Below are 16,325 nucleotides of genomic sequence, written 5' to 3'. Positions count from 1 at the left end.
ACTATTTAAGAGTACTACACTTCAGCACTAGAAGTACGCAGCAAGTGTCAACGCTTCGATTGACAAAGTGACTCAGCTAGCAGTTCCAACACTGATACACTTTTCACTCGCTAAACCTGGGGTTGACATGGGATATTGAACACGGGTTCAACCAGCATTTGACCCACTCATACCACATGATGGTCACAGGTAAGTACTGGATCCTCCTCATTCACACAAGACACAGGTCCACAAGTGTACTTCCGTACGTCACTGCCGAACAGGGTGGTCACATTTCAATGTCACACGGCTAGTGAATACAATGTAGTTGCTGGCTTGACCCAGTATGATAGCTCCTATAGGGCCATTCCGTGAAAAATCAACAACTCCCAACTTTGTGTAAATGTTTTTTACATATTCAATAAAGAATATCCAAAACATTGGCCTCATCAGATTTGTCTTTCGAGAGAAATTGGCTCTTAAATAAGAGGTGGGTGGCACCCAAAAAGTAATTCACGAGTGGAAATGGCGGATTGTGTTGATTTTGGAGCATTAAAACATCCTTGGCATTAAAGCAGGGAAATACCTGAAAATGTGTAGTCTGACACAATTTTCTGTTTATTTCCATATTATCAACTCTGATTTCTCAATGAGGCTAATGTTTTTGATGTTCTTTATTGAATATATAACGAACATTTACACAAAGTTTGAGCAAAATTGGAGTGGTCAACTCCCACACCTCTTTTCTTTTTTTTGATTTTTCATGGAATGACCCTTTATTAATATCCCAGTGATGTGCTCTAAATCTTGCAAATGCTTTCATGAAAAATGTCTATAGTATTATGCACCGACCAGTGGTGTCCTGTATGAAAATAAGAGTAACTGCTTATAGTCATACCACCATTCTGGCACCCAGGAGTCATTTGTTATGTTGTACGTAGATGTCATCTTACACAGAATAAAAGCCATACATGCTTACTTCAGGGTTTCAAATTGTTCTTCATATCCAAACGGAAATGCAGAGATACAAATGAATGTTTTGGTGAACTGCACTGAGATTTGCTCTGAATAGCAGGCATTAGTACAGAAGGATGTTGTTCACCACTTGAGATGCCTTGAAAATAATGTTTGATAGCAATTTGGCCTGTGGGCTGATGACACAGCGGATGACAAGAGTAGACTATTAGCAGACAGGCTCTCTCGTTCTCTCATTCTGCTTTTGTTCCAGTTTCCTAGCAAGAGCTACATTCAAACATACTGCCCATAATCACAGGAAGTAGCAACCTCTTTTCTGTCCGTTTCTTTGTCTCAGTATTTCATGTGAATAAGTAAAGTGAAGTACCATATTTGGATGACTTGGCTGCTTCAAGTCTAAAAACAGAAGTTTCATTTCACATGATGGTATCTAGATGGAAAACAATGTTTGCCGTAAAGGTGAATCTTTGTCCATGGTGAAGTGATTGTGAAAGGACTAGGGAAAATTTGGGATTAAGAATCAGTTGTAGTTTGGTTTACAGGTTTTGGAAGAAAAGATGTTGTGGCTTTTATTTTTAAATGGTTTGCATAACATAACAATTTTCTGCATTGTTCAACAGAGCCTGCGGCCAGCAATGCGCTTAAAGTAGTAGTTTGAAATTTGTCAAAAACTGTCAAAAATAGGACAACGACAATGGTGATATTCACCCTTCACCTTTGCCAGCTCACACAGCCTCTGCACCGGTCTCAGCATCACTTACCTGACAGGACCCCAACCATCCCAGCAAGCACCACAAACCAACAACAAACCAAGCCACTGTATTCCGTCACACCGCACAAGTAAGGAAGCGCACGTAAAACACGAGGCCAATCTGAAACGGATTACTGCGGAGACCGGGGAGAAAAGGCCGTGGAATAATCCCAAAAATAAACAGCATCTTCCAAGTAGGGCTCCTTAGAAACACGGAGGTGCCACGCCCGTCCCGTCCGCACTTACTCGTCGTATTTGATATGATACGCGACCTCCTCCTCATTGTCTCTGCAGTCCGTGTGAGAGGTGGACGGCGCACTGTCCGAGTTAAAAACAGAGTTTCCGTTATTGTCCGTGGCGGAGAGGCTCTGGTCGAGGTCCAGCTTGCCGTTAGTCCTTTTGCTGGGCTTGCCAGCCTGTGCCAAAGCGCTGGGTCTGCCATTTTGTCCCTTAGAGGCCGGCGTCACCCTCATGATGCTGGCCTCGAACCAGGCCCCAATGCTGATGTCCCGGCAGTCCACCAACTCGTTTATCTGGGGGGAAAAGAAACAAAGAGAAACGTTAGCTACACTATATTAGGTAGACTACACTATTTATTAGGTAGAGCTGTACAGTACACCAGCTTGTTAATGCAAATATTTAATCAGCCAATCATGTGTCAGCAACTAAATGCATAAAAGCATGCGGACGTGGTCAAGGGTCAGTTGTTGTTCAGACCAAATGTCAGAATGGGGAAGAAATGTGATATAAGTGACTTTGACCGTGGAATGATTGTTGGTGCCAGACAGGGCGGTTTGAGTATCTCAGAAACGACTGATCTCCTGGAATTTTTAACACACAACAGTATCTAGAGTGAGCAGATAATGGTGTGAAAAACCAAAAACATCCAATGAGCAGCAGTTTTGTGAGCAAAATTGCACCGTAAAAGAGAGAGGTCAGAGGAGAAGGGCCGACAGGAAGGTGACAGTGCAAATAACCACACATTACATATACAGAGGTATACAGAAGAGCATCTCTGAACACACGTCAAACCTCTAACTGGATAGGCTACAGCAACCAGCACCAACAAGTCTACAAAATAAGTCTAATAAATACCTAATAAAGTGCTCACTGAGTGTATAGTCACCTTCTGACAAAGCTAGATCCAGTCTGTGTGTTCATATGCCGCTGACTAATGAGTCAGATGAATGTCAATATCTTTCTTTTAATCCAAGAACAAATCATCATGTTCCTGTGCATGTCAATACTTTTCTTTTATCGTGTGTAAAGATGACCGCAGTAACCAATAATAATGACTTATCTTCTCTCTTGTTCTCTTTAAAGAGCTGAGGCTTGACCAGCTCATATTTATATCTCCATTCACAAGTCAGCAATCCCAGTCAATCAAAATCACGTACAATTGTAATAAGGTACACTAACTAGCTTTGTATTAAATACAATTTACTGATTAATTCCATATCAAATCCAAAACTGTAACTGAAGTCAAGTGCTGAATCAAGCAGAATTAGTCTTGAGATTCCCAAATAACCCTTAGATAATAAATTATGTCATTTCTTTGTTTACAGTATTATTGTTCTACAATTTATTTATTTTTGCAGTATTTTTCACATTTATAACTAATAGTTAATACAACTAAAACTACCTGGTAATGACATAAATCTGACCAACCCCAATTTAACCAGTTTGTGTAACAGTCTTAAAGTGGGACTATGTTGTAGAATGCAAACAAATGATATTTCTTGAAATTGTCAAGATTTTTTATCACTCCTCTTCCTTGGGAGCAATGACCAGGTACACACAAACCCTTCAACAATTTTTTACCTGGTTAGCATATTTGTACATACATATGCACTGCTGTACTGAATCAGTACAATACTGAATTAAGCACAGCTCATTGTGACTGAGAAGCCACGGCACCACATGAACCGCTGATGAAAAAGATTTTAAATGATATGCAAAAAAAAAATAAAAAAAAGAAAGAAAGAAAAACTGTTAAAGAGAAAGAACGGAAGAGCAAAGAGCCTTAAGCCATGGTCAGAAAATGGGACCATAATTGGACCTAATACCCAGAGAGAATATTAACCACTTTCTGCTTTGTCAATTGCTTCCAAGGGGAAACACGTTCTGTATTTTTTTTTACTGGGTTTAGTGATCATTATTACGACCTTTATACTACATATTCTCCGCCACCTGGTCTGTGTGAACAAAAAGAGCCCATCCGTACAGATAAACAGGGAAGGAGTGTTTGGAGAACGAAAGAAATCGTGCTTTTCGGGGTCTGAGATAATGGAACGTCTGGGCTCGCAGAGAGGGCGTGTGTTTCGGGGTGTGCGATACAGCCAACAAGTGGAAAATGACACTGATTAACAGGAAGCACCGCTGCTTTGCGCTGCCTGGTAGCAGCCGTTCATAACGCTGCTCTACTTAACCAAAGGACAAAGACGCACCGCCATCTTCCCAACTACATCGCTCTGCGGCGAGAATAAACCCAGGGAACACAAAATATCAAAAACGTACAAAGACTGGGCTGAAGCCTAATGAGAACACAATCAGCAGAAATACTGGTCGATGGTTTTATAACGAGTAGCCACCTGCTATAGCCTTACAGAAGCGATAATTCCTCTCCCCCCCCCCCCCGCCCCCCCCCATTTTTGCGAGCCTGTTCCTTGAGCAGAAACTGAGCAGAAGCAATTTGTCGCAGTCCACTGAAGCACAGAGAAGCTCGACCAAGATTTCCCACCCCGATTAAACCAACAAACACTACGGAGTGCGTGCATGCAAAGTCATGCAAGCCACACACACACACACACACACACACACACACACACACTCAGCGGTCAGAAATAAAGGCGATAGCAGACACACATGAATGTAATGCAGCTATTGACAGCCGCATTCCACTACGTTCTGAGAATTCGATCATCCTATTCCTATGACAAATAGAGCAGTTAACCTTGTGCTGTGCCACAGGCTCTTCTGGATAAACAGAGTAAATACTGAAGTAAGTCTGGCTACAGGCTTGAGAACAATGCATGAACAAGCCTCATGCCACTCAGAGCTGCCGTCGTATGTACATTTCAATTCAGAGATGCAAATGCAAAGAGACAGATGAGAACCCAGGCAAAAGTAAAAAAATAAATAAATTGTTTGTAGTGAGCTAGGTTGGCTCCACTCCTGTGTAATAACCTGTTTCTGGTAAAACATGGACTAGCTCTAACTGCTGGGCATTGGCAGTGGCACTTCCATACCCATTAATAATGAAGGCAGTACGGAGCCCTGCTCTCAGCTATTGTAATGAGTAAAAGATGTGTCCAGAAATGTTTTTCCAAAACAATGCTGAAAGACACAATACCCTGTGCAAAGACATAGACATACATAATAAGTATAATAGAGCATAATACATTATAAACACATGAATGTACTAGGTGTAGGGCATTTTACATAAGTGTGCCTCTCTTGAGACCCCCAAAAGGAAACAGACTGTGTTGACCATGTTGACACAGGTTCAGCCAGGCTTGATGAAAAGACAGTGCTCGTCAATACAGGACTATTGCCCGCATCATTCTGCTTTCTCGGCACAATTCTGCCACCTCAGTGGAATGCTCCCAGATCTGTTGAAATAGTACTGTATAGATCATGGGTTTTCCACAGTGTTTGGTGTCTTTAGATAGCTCATGTTGTGGGAAATAGTTTGGCGTCATTGGTGGTGTAGTACACTGGTTGCTGAATAAAGATCTTGTAGGAATAAACCACAGGTAATGCAAGTTACCAGTGAGTCAGCATCCAGCTGTGATACAAAGGTTAACCAGGTTTGTTGGACATACAGAGATGACATCAGCAGGACCATTGTTGTTACCGCCATCTTGTGACTCCTTATTTGATGATTTATTGTTTTCCTGTAAATCCTGGGTATACAGAGGGGAACATGGAATGGTTCGAGGAGACTCTATAATACGACCTCCTGCGCACCATTTGCGAATAGCCATTAGTATTGCACCTTTCCACATAATTATATTTCTGCATTGCACATTGTTGAATAAATTGTATTAATTTGAACCTGCATCCTCTTGACTCGCACCACTGCACACTTAGCATTTGAGAGTCCTAACAGACATAGACAACCTAGGATACCTGCACCCCATAGTCACACGCCTATACACCAGTGCCGTCACAAGATGCATACTAAGTGTATCATTGTAGGCTATACAGGCCACAGGCATGTCCACATCTATACAAATAGATAGCGATCATATAGAGCCACACTGTTGGCGGACATTTGCAGTTCCTTTTGTTGAAACAAACTGTTAGAACAGAGGAGCAGTTCAACTTATCTTTTGGAGTCAGATAAACGAGAACAAAATAACCCTGTTCCAGTAGCATTGGTCAGACTACACGCGTTTCCTTCACCTCTCGGATACTTTTGGTGTATTTGGGGGGTTTCTTACATAGGGAATCAACATTTCTTGTGCTGTGCAATTTAAATCAATTATACGGGTGCAGAAGATCTGGGCGGAATATCTTAACTGATATGTTCTGCACTGAGTGGCAAAATAACATTTCTTCACGCAAAAAGGTTTCTTTAGGATTATACAATGAAGGTGATTTCAACTAGGGCTGCCAGTTTGTTTGCACCAGGTCGTTGTATTTTTTGCCTGTACTACAGTCTTCTGTCAACAAGAGGTTCATAGCCTTTATGTCAAGGCCCGTGTCAAACAATTATCCAAACCGAACCACCCCAATCATCTACATTGACAAAATCATTACCACTAATTAAGCACAGACAATGACTGAGGTCGATGTTTACAAGGGGCACTCTCATATTAAATTCAATCTGATTATTTAAAGCATGTTAGAAATATTGGAGACGGGATGTAAGCATTCCCCTGCAGCTGTGGAAAATACTCCCATTAAAAAACAGAACAGTTATATAACATTACATTTATGCAGAAACCGTTAAATAAACAGTATTAAAAATGAAATTAAAGTGGTGAGTGTTATATACACATTTTGAATGAAGATTTGTGGTTCTATACTCTGATTACATGGGATTATGGTTAATTGCCAACAGTCTGTTCAGTTATCGGCTGACAATGCTGAGAGAAAACGTGCCCGTCTGAAGAGATGCGCCCTTTTTGAATCCACTGACTTTATCAGTCATTTTTGCCTCGTGATAAAGATTTGGAAATATTTCCTCAGCTGTAATACACGAGAAAGCGGTGTATTTTTTTTGCAGCGGTGTATTTTACAACAATTCATAATTGCCCAGCTCGGATCGACACTTCTACAAAACCTGGAACAGAGTCTAGCGGGAGGGAGAGAGGGTTGTCGCACCGAGTCTACGTGCTTGCATGGGAACAAAAATGCTGACAGCTTTAAGAAATTTGTAAGATGCCTGAAAGAAATGGGTCTTATTTTTGAGTATATGAGAGTTGTAATATTATCCACATATTCCACTAATATAATCTTGAAGGACATCCAGCCACCACTGACGGCAGTCCGTTCCCCTACTGAAACTGGATCCCCCTTGGTGTTCATCTCAGACCTTCTTTGTTTCAGTTCAACTTTCATAAGAAATGAAGTTCAGACATAAGGCAGGCACAAATTCTGAAAATCCAATGGAAAATAGTGTTTAAGCTCATTTACTAGTTTGTGCATCAGCGTCAGCAATATATTTGGGAAATAAAGCGATTTTATAGTTTAGTCCTAGACGGAGTTTTGTATGGGGAATCTCCATTCAACATTGAATTTAGTCTAGGACTAGGCTTAATCTAGGTCTCTGAAACTGGTCCTAAAGTCAAATTAATACAAAACTACAGTTAGATTATCATATTTAAGTAATGAGTAATGAGTAATTTAATACATTCAAATTCATCGTTTGCAAAGTGAAAACGCAGTAGGCTTCACATGGCAATAATATTTGTTCAATACGGCCTCCTCCCAGTGAGTGTAACCTTTTCAATTCTATGAAACCTTATACTGCAAATGTCATGTTCATAGTTATTAACCCCTTAAGTCTCACTTTCTGCATTCATTTGTGAGCGTTAAAACTCATGATTCTATCTGTATAACCTATTTTAAGATGCCATTGCTTTAGCGACAACAGTTCCTCATTTTGTAACATTTTTTTTCATGGCAAAACAAGCGAGGGGGGAATCCCGCCTTCTCTGCATTTAGGAAATAACCCCCATCTGTCACCAAAAACATACAGTATAACTTCTGCTCACCTACAAAAGTGACTTACAAAAGTACCACTTTTATACAGGGATATTTTGATATGTATAGTGGCCTGTGAGTTAGTACATAATTTATGGACTGCCACAGTGAAATATAGGCTTAATAAGTGTAACTTAAATTGTTACATCAAAATTAAAAATAAACTCTGGGGCAATGTGATAACTGAAGACAAGTAGCATTTCTTTGAGATGTGTGTGCTTTGTGTATGTGAGCAAGTTTGGCTTTGTGAAATTAAATTAAATTGTATCTACATTCAGTCTTACAAGCCTAATGACTGCTGATATTCAGCTCTCACCCCTTCAGTCCAAGTGTGCCATATGGTACTCTCCACCTTACACCTTGTCAACCAATCAAAATAACGGCTATACTATTGTATTGAGCCACTATTAAAACCCTACTTTCTCAATTTTCATATTGGGCTCAGGACTGTCCTAATATGTAGGATAATGTTTATTTCAACAGTATGTAAAATGTATGTATTGACATGCTGTTTTTGTGCATAGAGGAGGGAGTTCATAGATTCAAAACAAAACTAAAAAAAGCTGTGGCTGTAGTGTCGATTTAAATGCTACTGTGATTATCGTTAATCCTACCGACACTATTTTTCCCGTACTCACTTCCCGCAGTGGCTCGTCAGATCCTGGAATGATTTCCTCAGCAGTACTTGCAGCCAGTGTATATGCTCCATGTCTTGTTTGTTTGTTTGTTTTTGCTAAACAGCCAGTCAATTCCTTTGAACAGTCTCCCTTGTTGATAGGCAATTGGCACTGCTTCTACAGGTTTCTGAGTCCCTGCCAAGATTCGTCCACACTTGTCCCGCCCGAAAATCTCTTTTTTCGGTCATTTCTGGCAGTAAGCCTTTCCCCAGTGCTGAGCTCTCTAAACATGTCTGCTTGGCACACAGGGCCCCAGGCCCAGCCAGTTTTCATACCGTTATGATGCTTTTTAAGTTCCTGCTCCCTACAGCACTTTTTGCAGCAGAGAAACCCCCCTAGCTGTGATATAATCACAACATACCATGGCCTGGAGAGAGTTATTGCTTTTATAAAGTGGCAAATATGATAATAGACAGTGCCCTGAAAAAGTATTTGCCCCCTTCTTGATTTCCTCTATTATTGCATATTTGTTGCACTGAATGGTTTCCGTATTAGACAAAAGGAACCTGAGTAAACAGAAAACATTATTATTATTATTATTTTATTTATTTTATTTATTTTATTTATTTTATTTATTTTATTATGGTTTCATTTATTTTATTGAAAAAAAGTTTAATGTGAAAAAGTAAAAGCCTCCTTAAACATAATAACTGCTTACATTATCTTTATCAGGGATAACTGCAACCAACCCACAACTGCAACTCTTCCTATCAGTCTTTCATACAACTGTGGAGGCATTTTAGCCCACTCTTCTGAATTAATGACAAGGTTTTTGAGCATGAACTGCTCTGTTCAGGTCCTGCCACCAAATCCATTGGATTCAAGTCAGCAGGACTACACCTCTCCAACACTAATTCAGATTTTTTTTTAAATGTCAATTGGATGGATTGGATGGATAACCCAATTACGCATCAGCTTCAGCTCATGGATAGATGACCAGATATTCTCCTTAAAAAAATGTTCTGGTACAAAGCAGAATTCATGGTTCCTTCAATATTGGCAAGTTGTCCGGGTTCCTGAGGTAGCAAAGCACACCATCACACAATTATCACCATGTTTGACCTTTGGTATGATGTTCTTACTGTGAAAATGCTGCATTTGCTTTATGCCAGAAATAATGGGATGCGTATCATTCAAAAAGTTTGTCCATAGCACATTAATCCAAAAGACTTGAGGATGAGTTCACGGCACCAGTGCAGGAATTTTGGCAGGCTGGCCACTCCTGGGAAGATTCACCTATTTTTTTTGGGTGAATTTACACAAAAGTAGCTAGAAAATTAGTTCCCGGCTGCCCATACATAGTGCCAGGTGGTTGCTATGCAATGTATGAAAACACTTTTGTTCTTCCAAGCAAGCTAGCGTTAGTGAGCTAACAGGACTTTATTCCTTACTGATGCTTATCTGTACATCCATTGATTGTGCAACCACTAAAAAACTGTCCAATATCAGTGGGACCACATTTCGCACAGCTCTACTCGTTTTGTTTGGTGAAAGTGGGGTATTTTTCGGAGAGGTAGCGATGCTGCTCCAGTCTTGGTCGCAAATAACTCGGGAGAGAGAGGGAGAGAGAGAGCTCTTGCAGTTCTGCCCACTTATGGACATAATGTCTCGCCTGGAGACCCACATCAGATTAGTTAGTTCCTGGATCACGGTGCCAGGGAGGCAGGTGCTGGTGTAGCTCCTCGTCCCTGTGTGCAGATCCTGGGCGTCACTGTTGCCAAGGTGACTGATGCCCATTGGCTACATGTAACCGTTTTCCATTTTGAGATATATATTCCCATATTCTCCCAATTTGGTAGCCAATTTGGTTTGCTACCCCATCTTCTCCAATTATCGACGGTAGCTGAGGATGCACTGTCAATGACCCCATGCCTCGGATGGATCAGGTGATCCTGAGAACGACGCGCCTTCTTAAAGCCGCGTCGTCCGGCCCGTGACCGTGATTCTGAGGCGCCCGGGGCACTGATTGTGCACAGCGATCCTACTCGCCCCTGCCGAGTCCCTCCCTCGGAGCTGCAAGCCAATTATGCCGCTCCGTGAGAGCTGGCCAAACTCGGCTTTGGCGGGACCGGGAATCGAACCCCCATCCTCTGAGTGGAACTGTAACAAACTGACGCTTAGCCGCGGAATTATAATTAAAATTGTAAAGAAGCATTAGACGGTTATACGGTTATTATACCACAACTATTAACCAAACAGATTGCGAGATTTGCCCTACCCGCTTTATAATTTAATATACAATATGGTTTGAAGGATATTGTTCATATTGTGCTCTAGTCACACAGTTTAGTGAAACATTGGCAGACTTAAGACTTGTGGGTGTATGGCTGTGATCCAACACAAAATACAAGCACACATTTTGCAAGTATTTCTACATGATATTGCATTTTATATCCAAATCACTCCAGACATAATTCTTTTTTTTATTCATGCAACATACGCGTTATAATCTTAAGGGGCTAAAAATATAATATATTTTCATATTCCATATTGCCTACATCCATTCCAGTCCCTGGCGACAGGACGACTTGCTCTTTGACCATAAATACGGCAAAATAATTTTGAATAACACACTACATAAAGAGTGGGAATAGGCTGACAATATTAAGTAAAAAAGAAAGGCTAAAACTATGCATGGCCCTTCCAAATACATTACTGCAGTCCCTTCCAATCCTATTTCAAACAAACAAAGAATAGCAAGCTATCCACCATGCACGGTTGTCCTGTAGCATTAAAGCACAAACAGCAGACTTGGCCTTTAAAGTAATATGCTCATGAGAATACTCTACCTTTTGAACCGGAAGACAGAACATTCTGGTTATGGGTCTTAATGAGAGAAAGCAGTTACATTTTTTCACGCTTTCTAAACCATTAATGAACCCGCACTGAAAGATGAGTGTGTATTAGGTGAGAAGACAAGTCGGTTGACATTCGAGATAAAAATCACAAAAGAAAAGAAAATTAATAGTCTGCTTTAATTAAGCAACAAAGCGCTCAGTAAACTGGAAATGACACTCTGTTATTCTAATATCCTGTTTCAAAGGAGGGGGGTGGGGGGGGGGGAGAAACCAAAAGAAAATTGACCCGGTGTACAGACTAGAACCCGGGTACTTAAAACTGCAATTTACGCTAGCGTCTGACTCAGATAGAACATAGTCTGGGTGCCATTTTGTCAGGTCTGCCTTTAAAAAGGCCTTCATCCCAGGACCCAGGGCAGTATTGCAGCAGAGTGGACCTTGAGGGCACACAGGAAATGACAGCCATTCACAGTTCCCAGCCTGCTTGCCAGGACCTGGCACCCGAAATGCCCCGAGTACAGCAGCTAAACGCTCTGTATGCTGTGTCAGCGGGTTGCCATGGAGATGGCGAAAGAAGCAAGGGTGTGAAAGAGCTCTGGGAGAGGCCGGCCAAATCAAACTCACAACCGTCGGAGCCCGAACTCCAGCTAATAAACAAAAAAGAGGTGGGGAAAGGTAGTTTCTTTTAAAAAATAAAATGATAATAATAGAAATCTGCCATAGTGGGGAGACTTTAGACATATTTCCATTTCTTGTTTAAAAAATACAATCAGCCATTTTTACAGGACATCCAGTCTTTAGAATTGTTTTCTCTATATATATGCACAATTTAACACAAAATGCATTTACTTTCAACCAAAGTAAGTAACTATTCAATGGTTTCTACTTGTTGACCATTATCAATTTGCTAAATACGCATTTGAAAATATTAGCAACAGAATATGTGCAGAATATGCGTCCTGAATCCAAAAAACAGAAACCCCACCCCGTCCCTGCTACGTTATGCAACAGTGATTATCTCGGTTTTTCAGGATGGATTTTTCAGAGCTGAATTTCTCAGGCTTATTCGCAGTTTTGGAGAACAGTTCTAAAGTACAGCAAATCATAACGTCTCCTTTGCGCATTCATTCCTCTGAGCACCATGCCCACATCACAACAAATCACTAGAAATCCCTTCGTTCCTGCTTATTATTGGGCTACACACTGGAGTGAGTGCAGAATAACATAACACAATCAACCTACATACAGACAGGACAGTTCACGTTTCAATGCTCGTACAGGAAAAGCTCACAAGATGGCGTATCAATGTTTACATCAATCAAGGTCCTTGGATGATTTTGGTAACAAAGAATCCCGTAATTATAAGCCATCTGGATGTTACAGATACATGGAACAATGTATTACGCCACAGTATTCCACCAAAATGTCTGTCCCAGACGTTGGCTGTATTCACGGACGAATGCACAGGAGACTCGCACAGAAACACAAACGCACAGACACTCACCTTGTAGTTTCCCAGACCAGGTTCTATGAGATATGAGCGTGTGGAGGTTGAGGGCTGATTGTCAGGTGGTGGAGTGGAGGTCTTGGATCCATTGTTGTTGACGGCGGAGGTGGCGGAGGTGGAGGTGGAGGTGCTGGTGCTGGTGCTGGTGATGGCGGGGGTGGGGGCGGGGACGGGGGCGGTGGGGAGAGGGGGTTGTACGGAGCTACAGGCCATGCCTTCGCAGTCCTTCAGCAGGGGGCTGTCGGGCGGGTCAGCCGTGGAGCGGATCAGCAGCTGCACGATGTCGTTCAGGCCAACGTTGTAGTCAAACAGCGTCTGGCCATCTTCCATCTGGGAGGAGAAGCAGACGGGACACACCGGCAGTCGTTATTACACAAGCATTTATGGGAGCTTTTACAACGCGAGTGAGTCTGATGCACATGGATAGGCAGACATCTGCGTGATATTATCCAAACACACAAAAACGCCGTAAAACACACAAGACACATGGTTTCTGTCGGGCGCAGAGTTCGCCCGCCGAGTGCCAGGATACAACCACGGGACTGGAATATCTTTAAAGAAACATCAGACGCAGGTCAGACTGTGGAGACTCACAGTTCACCACACAAATTCCATCCAGAAGGCAACCTGTGCTTGTCGCTGTAGCAACCGTGGCTTAATCCACACGGAACGCCTCGAACACTTTCTCTATGTCCTTTTATCGTCCATCACAAACAAGGTTAGACTTGATAAAGTCAGCACCAACTCCACTGGCTGCCTATTGCTGCACACTTCAAGGTGCTGGTGTTGGCATTCCGGGCTGCTAAGGGCACTGCCCCACTGTACACCCAGACTGTAATTGCTCCCTACACCCCAGCAAGGCCACTCCGGTCCGCCAGCTCTGGTCGCCTTGTGGTCTCCTCATTATGAGCACCAGGTGGTCGAGCTGCGCGTTCACACCTGTTCTCTGTTCTGGTTCCTCAGTGGTGGAATGACCTGCCTATCACTGTCAGAACAGCAGAATCCCTCCCTGTATTTTGACAGGGGACTGAAAACACACCTTTTCAAATTGTACCTAGAAATTCTGCTAAATGGCTAAAATGTAAATGTAAGATAATGTAAGACTCGGACATCGGCTTCATGGTTCTCTCAATGTCTACTCTGTTGCTGTGTCGACTGCATGCCTTGAGAATAATGCAAATGAGGAGTGGGACCAGCATGAACACTATGTCAGAGTTTGGACAGACCACTCCCGGCTAGTACTTGGTGCTTTTGGTGCATTCCTGGCTTAAGAGGTATACGAATATCATATCCCACCCAAATCAGACCAGAGGGCTTCCTTAGAGAATTTGAAGGATCAGAGATAAAATAAATGAAAGGTGTACTACCCAGAAACTAAAAACCGATGGAGCCGCACCCACAACACATCTGACCCATTGTACCGAGGGGCACTAATAATGGCCCATTTGGCGAACTTTCAAAATACAATTGCATGAATGAAATACAAACATTCTTCGTCTCCCATATGCTGGCACAGTTATTTTCTTTATTTAAGACTTAGAGAAAGCTCAAAAGCATTCACCTAAATTTGGCAACAAAGAAACTACAGTGGTTTCCTTCTCTAGCAACTATCCCTATTAACACTCTAATATAATAATTATCATGGTATAATTGTGCATTTGTATTGCAATATATTGTGTTTTGGTGAATTTGCCATTCTGTTATAATTAAATTTTTTTCTCTCCCACAGCCTTTGATTTGGTTACCATGCAATATACTTGTGTTGTTCTGTTCACCAATTTCCGGTCATTCTTCCGATCCGCAGCTATTAAACACAACGGAATGGACACAGAGGCCAGCTATGGTGGAGCACGGCTCGCTGCGGCGTTGAAAACGCTGCCTTTGAGTTTCAAAATGCACGACTCGGACACCGCGCACCCTTTTCAAATCAAATTCAACGTTACCTCTACTTGAGGAATATGTATGAATGATTTGGTTTGGATTCTCCCGCTGCATTTCTTTCAAGTAAATAAATAAATTAATCGGTGGTATGGGGGGGGGGGGGGGGGTTGCTATAGCAACCAATACCGAACATTTTCCCCTCCATTTGCCCCCCTTCCACAAACACCGCTGCGTGTTGCAGCAGCACTGGTTCCTGAGTCTTGTAAAATGGCTCTGCTCATACACACATACATAAGAACTTGATCATGTTTCAAAGTATGTCTTTTAAAATGATGCCTAAATCCTCAAAGCTAAACTTCCCATTGCAGCTTAATTAAATAAGATCAGACTGCCAACCATATCGGCACTCCCCTTCGCCTACGGAGAGAAATCTCCACCGCCGTCCTGCATTTTACAGCTTACACCTCTTCCCTAAGCGGGGCTCCTCGTTCCCTAAGCGCAGCTCCACGTTCCATTACATTACATATTACATTACATTAATGGCATTTGGCAGACGCTCTTATCCAGAGCGACGTACAGTTGATTAGACTAAGCAGGAGACAGTCCTCCCCTGGAGCAATGCAGGGTTAAGGGCCTTGCTCAAAGGCCCAACGGCTGTGTGGATCTTATTGTGGCTACACCGGGGATCGAACCACCGACCCTTGCGGTTCCCAGTCATGCACCTTAACCACTACGCTACAGGTCGCCGTGTTCCCTACGCACGGCTCCACCTTCCCTAAGCAACACACACACCTTGAATGTGCATATTAACACGTGACAAGCGATTCCCATTCATTTATTTCCCTGACAAGTGAAAATGCGAAATGCAATTGCCTACACACACGTGTGGTATTGAATTATAAATTATGTTGTAATTAAAGCATTATTACATAGGGAAATTACTGTATATGGTGGACTAAGTTGGTCATTTTTTTGGGTGCTTTTGTGTGAACAAGGCATGATGGTATTACATCCATTTAAATATGCAAAATAAATTATGGTATGGGGGTACGATCTGTACATTCAGGGTAAGCAAGGCAATTGTTAGAGCAGCCATTCTACAGTAATGACAGCTTAAAACTTCAGTTTGAATTTGCATCAACTTTTTTCTTTTTTTTTTTAACCATCTGACCTAAAATTGCAAGAATTGGCAATGGCAATGCAAGATTTTCCAGGCATCATTAACTGAAAATGGACCAATCCTCGGATATTGTCCATTGTTTGACCTTGAAAGGCAGAACCAGGCATCTAAATTGCATAGCATTTAGATACTCATTACTGTAGCGCTTCTAATATTAGCCAGCCGGGCCCAGCATAGGTTCAGCAGTGGGCAAAATACATAATTGCATAGCAGATCTATTCAGTAAATCTGCCCACATAAAAAGCTACAAACAACTTGAGCACAGAAAATTTATGTTGTAGGAATTTAGCAAATGCCGCTATGCAGGACGATTTACACAGCTTACATTCTTTTTACATCCAATTTTATAAGTGAACATTTATTC

General features: G+C 41.9%; 1 protein-coding gene across 2 annotated transcripts in view; it reads right to left on the bottom strand.

The window, feature by feature from the left end:
• The window catches only part of LOC133141815 (E3 ubiquitin-protein ligase UHRF2-like), a 54,341-nt gene that overhangs the window by 25,679 nt on the left and 12,337 nt on the right, over positions 1 to 16,325 (bottom strand). For both annotated transcript variants that reach the window (XM_061262580.1, XM_061262581.1), the window contains exons 2-3: positions 12,898 to 13,230; positions 1,952 to 2,238 (exon numbers count right to left, since the gene is read on the bottom strand). In XM_061262580.1, the coding sequence (XP_061118564.1) occupies positions 1,952 to 2,238; positions 12,898 to 13,230 (620 nt within the window). The remainder of the gene's footprint in view (positions 1 to 1,951; positions 2,239 to 12,897; positions 13,231 to 16,325) is intronic.

The sequence above is a fragment of the Conger conger genome, chromosome 12 (assembly GCF_963514075.1).
Source record: "Conger conger chromosome 12, fConCon1.1, whole genome shotgun sequence".
Lineage (NCBI taxonomy): Eukaryota > Metazoa > Chordata > Actinopteri > Anguilliformes > Congridae > Conger > Conger conger.
The sequence above is the reverse complement of the archived record's forward strand: the minus strand, read 5'-3'. Positions and strand labels throughout refer to the sequence as shown.